This window comes from Rhagoletis zephyria, unplaced genomic scaffold, assembly GCF_001687245.7.
Source record: "Rhagoletis zephyria isolate East Lansing unplaced genomic scaffold, Rhagoletis_zephyria_1.1 Rzeph_scaffold_06942, whole genome shotgun sequence".
In the NCBI taxonomy this organism is placed as follows: Eukaryota; Metazoa; Arthropoda; class Insecta; order Diptera; family Tephritidae; genus Rhagoletis; species Rhagoletis zephyria.
In genome coordinates this window covers 23119-28803 of record NW_016164025.1, presented here as the reverse complement: position 1 = coordinate 28803, position 5685 = coordinate 23119, and the positions used below count along the sequence as shown (strand labels likewise).

The 5685-nt window shown below is 36.2% G+C and overlaps 1 protein-coding gene across 1 annotated transcript; it reads right to left on the bottom strand.

Moving 5' to 3' along the window:
* Nucleotides 1-1283: 1283 nt before the first annotated feature.
* On the bottom strand, nt 1284-5343 carry LOC108373679 (endochitinase 2-like; the record flags this gene model as incomplete). The annotated part of the gene is made up of 2 exons (XM_017629605.1): nt 1284-2822; nt 4885-5343. Coding segments are annotated over 2 exons (706 nt in total), but the record flags the coding sequence as incomplete, so codon positions are not given.
* Between the last annotated feature and the right edge of the window lie 342 nt (nt 5344-5685).

Sequence of the window (5685 nt, the reverse complement as noted above, 5' to 3'; positions counted from 1 at the left end):
TCATGCGTTTGAGTAGAAACTGAATGAATGAACACCATTTCATGATTTCAATTAACGCGAAATAGAGTTTATGCACTTAGTTTTTACTCAGATCGATGAAATGATTTCGTGAATTGGACTACTCATACATTTGATACTTATGCTTTTAATTTATAAGGTAATTTTATGTTTTTATACTCTTGCTACCACATGAATATATGAATTCGTCATAAGAATATATGAATTCGCCTTGGAAGATAGAAAGCGAGTAAGAATAAATGCCGAACAAAGGAATTTGTCTTCTTTCAACTTAAATAAATGCGTTTTGCAAACAAAAGTGCGTACGTTACGTAGTGCCTTGGTAATGGCGAATTCGTAAGGATCTATTTATTGCATTATAAACATTTTCATTTATTTGTTAAACATAAAATTATTTCCATTACAACCCGGTCCTATGGATGCTAGAGCGCGAATTCATATAAGACGGTGTTACCGGAAAATGAATAAATAAATTATATGTATATCAGAAAATTAGTAAGATGAAATGCAATTATTGTTTGATTTCTAACCAAACCTATGTATGTAACTCAATCGCCTAATGGTTTGCCGAACCGTAAACATATGAGTAGTCCACTTGCAAACAGCGTTATGTGATTTTATAATAGAAAGCCATAAATTTAAAAAAACGACTACGACAACAAGTATCATTTAAATTGAATCTTTTCCATTATTACCTGAAAATTTGGATTAATAAGAGCTTTTTAAAATTGTAACATAACATAACATGACATAAGATAACATTAACAGTCTATACGACCTAAAGCAGTTTTCTAAGTTCATCAGAAGATGTATAATCTTGAAAGTTTATAAATAAGTGTGATAGCGACTTTTTTCAGAATATAAAAAAGATTTTGCACTGTGTTGTTAGTGGACATGAAACTACTATAAATACTGGTACGTAATCCTCCAAAAACTAAAAATCGATAAAATTTTACATAGCGCACTTTGCACTCATATGTTTACACATCATCCAATTTCGTGAGTAGGTACCTGGTACTCACACCTTTTTTTTAAGTAGTTTCACTTCTATCATGTGTACGGGGTTACACACGCATTTTTTTTAACAAATCTGAAACTCATGCACATGCGTGGGAAGAAATAATGTTAAAAATTGCGCGAACCCTTCCAATAGAACTGCTTACTTCTGATGAGCACGAAACAAATCCGTATGTGAAAATTTTATCGATATTGTGTAAAATCGGTGATTTCTCATCATCGCCCATCCCTATTCTATGCATTTTTCTAAATAAAAATTATGAGCGATTTTTTTGTATTTGGAAGAAAGTTTATTTTAATTTTCGATGATCATTTTATTGAAATTTTATAATCAGGCAACGTTGAATAAGAATTTTTCACCCTTGTACAAACAGTGAGTTAGGTACTTTCAGAATTCTTTTTTTTTACGAATAGCTTACGTATAAACGTAGCAAACGGTCATTCCTTTTCATTTAATAGCAACATTCGTTAATAAATTCAAGGAACTGGACTACAAAGTTTTAGTTTTCTTAGTATGGAATCATGCCAGTCCGGGGAATTCCACCGAAAATCGTAGAATTTCGCGGTGGCCAACGGGGAGAAAGAAAAAATGAGTTGGCATCCCTGATATGCATGTACATTAGGGTGCCCATCGAAAATGTGTTTTTTTGAAAATTTCAAGACCCTACCCGTTATCGTTTTATCGTTTTAAGGGAAATATTATTGCCTATTTTTATAGATTTTCAAAGGTCATTTAGAGGTCACGACCTATCGATTTAGGTCAGAAAATGCGATTTTGTAGATTCATGAGTTTTTGAATGATTATTTTTGATTCGATCGAATATGATATGAGTGATGCTCAGAGAGCGCATCCATATAAAACGGTGATGGGCACCGCCTTGCCCGCGGGCAAAGCTCTTTTGAGCTTTATATATATTTTGTATAGTCGCATGCAGAATAAAAGCTCTCTCTGCCCATCGCCGATACCAAAATCTGCAGAGAGCTTTGAAGAATTTCACCCGCGGGTGCTGTTTTGAGCATAACTGATGCACATATGTAACCAGCGATGTCGACGATTGTAGAAATGTGATTAAAGTTGAACATGTGAAAACACGTTTGAATGTCTGACTGGAGCAAATCGTGTAGAGATGTTTGCTGTTATTTGCTAGCTTCTAGCAGGTTCGAGTTAGAATGCCGTCGGAGACAACATGGTTAAAGCGATAAAGAATGTTTTTTTTTTTGAGTTTCCGAAATATCAAAAAGCATCTCTTAAGTGCAAAACATAAGCGTATTCAAACGAAAAAGTTGGCAACAAAAATCTGTTTTAGGTAAACAAAAGTGTGATTGATATCACCAATGGCATTGTTAATATTAAACAAAAAAATCACCTTGATTCCTTTTCAAGTTTAAATTTGGTAATATTAACCAATTTTTGGCTGATTTTTTTCTCACTGTACGTACAAATGTACAAACTATACCTTATTTTATAAATTAGGAAAACTCTCTATGTATACTCTCTAAATGAGTATGCCATTCACTAACTCACTTAGAGAGCTGCATCTTAAACCGATGTTTGGGGCACACCTTCAATAACTTGTGTCCGGGCGTGGGGCTGTGACGCTTCTTGAGTGGCTGATGTGGGTGGGAGTAGGGAGCGTTGCAATTGTGGTGCAGAGCTTATTGTCGCTGTGGTGGTATGCGGGTAGTTGCGAGCGCTAGGCACTGGTGTTGTACTGCGACTGCTCATAGTCCCAGTGGGCGCTGCTTTGAGCTTGGAACTTGTAAGTCCCGGAGTTTCTGAGATTGTGGTAGTTGTAGTCGCAATAAGTGGTGCGCTCGATATTGGCGTTGGTGGCTCACATGTTAATAGACGTTTTTCCTCTACACTCTTCGGCTTTTGTGTAGTTGGTGTAGCACTATTATTGATTGTGCCCAAGCGTGAAGGCCGTGTGCTGCTGTAGGTGCTACTTAACGTTCCGTCATTCGTTTCCTTTAGCGAAATCGCTGATTTCAGAGAGGACTGGCTTCCTGGTTTATGTGTCATGGCCAAGGAACTAGGAGATCGAATTAATGTTGTTTCAATATGGATTTTACTGCCCAAAGTCTTGAATGATGGAGAATCACGATACTCGTAGATATTGTCACGGGAGCGGAGTGCATGATGATTGGCAACCATATGAGCGTTATCTACACCGCTATGGCCATCATCAGGTAGCTCTGTGCCGTCGGGATTTATAAAAACATCTTCGTCATAAAAATCTGAGCGCCTAAACGAAAATAAAAATAGAATACCATTAATTGATTTCTTTAATAAGCAGCCATATTCAAATCAATAATAAACTATTGATTAATTGTAAGATGGCAGGTGTTAGATTAACAACAAAATGATTTAGAAAAAAAATATAAAAAAAACCTGTTTGTCTCACAAAAGGGCACTTTATATAAAGCAGCTGTAGACAAATGTATACCAAACTAGGCTTTTCCTATTCATGTGAGTTCACAGCTTGCATATTCGTTTGCATAAATAAATTTTACTCAGTGCCGGATTTAGGATCTATGGGCCCCTAGGCTCTTTTCGTGGTGCCCCTGGGAGTACTAAGGCAAACGGAGCTCCTCCAGATTTTAGTTTTTTAAAGTTAGAAACATAACCTAGTCTTACGGGTAAAAATTACGATTACGTTTTTTCTATACAATCTAAAAATACATGCTTTGTAAATTTTAAACCAAGTAATTTTTTTTTGTTTTGCATAGTAGGATGGGTATTGAATGGTAAAATAGAAATTTTTTTAATTTTTCACATATGTACATACACTGCCGGAACAAAGTATTGGCACAGCAAATTTTTCACAATATATGCAACAATTTTCATTCTAATATTTTTCCGATTTTCAAAAATTTTTTTGGATATGCAGATTGTAACCTAATCAATTATAATAAAGTGCAAGTTTTAAGTAGCTAGGAATTACCGTTGCTTTTTGGCAATCTTTTTTCACGCAGTCTCTTCCATACAAAATTTTTTTCGAAAATACTTTATATGGAAAAAATGCAAAACACCTTCAACCAAAAAATTCCCAAAAATCAGCGCGATTTTTGACTATCTCCGAACTTGCATTTTTTTTTACTAGAATTTAACGAGCTGAAAAACTGCATACTCAAAAAAATTCGNCATGCCACACAGCTCGCGATTCTATGGCCATTTTGAGGGAAAACTTCGGAGAACAATTCATCTCAAGAAATGGACCGGTAAGTTGGCCACCAAGATCATGCGATTTGACGCCTTTAGACTATTTTTTGTGGGGCTACGTCAAGTCTAAAGTCTACAGAAATAAGCCAGCAACTATTCCAGCTTTGGAAGACAACATTTCCGAAGAAATTCGGGCTATTCCGGCCGAAATGCTCGAAAAAGTTGCCCAAAATTGGACTTTCCGAATGGACCACCTAAGACGCAGCCGCGGTCAACATTTAAATGAAATTATCTTCAAAAAGTAAATGTCATGGACCAATCTAACGTTTCAAATAAAGAACCGATGAGATTTTGCAAATTTTATGCGTTTTTTTTAAAAAAAAAGGTATCAAGCTCTTAAAAAATCACCCGTTACAATCTATAAAGCACAGGAAAAGTTGTGCCCAGGATCGTGTTGTACGCAGAGTTTCCAGTTCCACTGAAAGAGAACAATAAACCCCCTTCTGCACAGTGATTCAAAACTGGCATTTAGTGTTCGTAATTCACTGGAGCCTTCATTTTTCACTTAATATGATTAATTTTTATTTTTTATGAAAGCTTACAATATTTGCAAGAGACCAGTTGAGCTTGATTTCTGAACATTTATTTGATANGAACTTGTAAGTCCCGGAGTTTCTGAGATTGTGGTAGTTGTAGTCGCAATAAGTGGTGCGCTCGATATTGGCGTTGGTGGCTCACATGTTAATAGACGTTTTTCCTCTACACTCTTCGGCTTTTGTGTAGTTGGTGTAGCACTATTATTGATTGTGCCCAAGCGTGAAGGCCGTGTGCTGCTGTAGGTGCTACTTAACGTTCCGTCATTCGTTTCCTTTAGCGAAATCGCTGATTTCAGAGAGGACTGGCTTCCTGGTTTATGTGTCATGGCCAAGGAACTAGGAGATCGAATTAATGTTGTTTCAATATGGATTTTACTGCCCAAAGTCTTGAATGATGGAGAATCACGATACTCGTAGATATTGTCACGGGAGCGGAGTGCATGATGATTGGCAACCATATGAGCGTTATCTACACCGCTATGGCCATCATCAGGTAGCTCTGTGCCGTCGGGATTTATAAAAACATCTTCGTCATAAAAATCTGAGCGCCTAAACGAAAATAAAAATAGAATACCATTAATTGATTTCTTTAATAAGCAGCCATATTCAAATCAATAATAAACTATTGATTAATTGTAAGATGGCAGGTGTTAGATTAACAACAAAATGATTTAGAAAAAAAATATAAAAAAAACCTGTTTGTCTCACAAAAGGGCACTTTATATAAAGCAGCTGTAGACAAATGTATACCAAACTAGGCTTTTCCTATTCATGTGAGTTCACAGCTTGCATATTCGTTTGCATAAATAAATTTTACTCAGTGCCGGATTTAGGATCTATGGGCCCCTAGGCTCTTTTCGTGGTGCCCCTGGGAGTACTAAGGCAAACGGA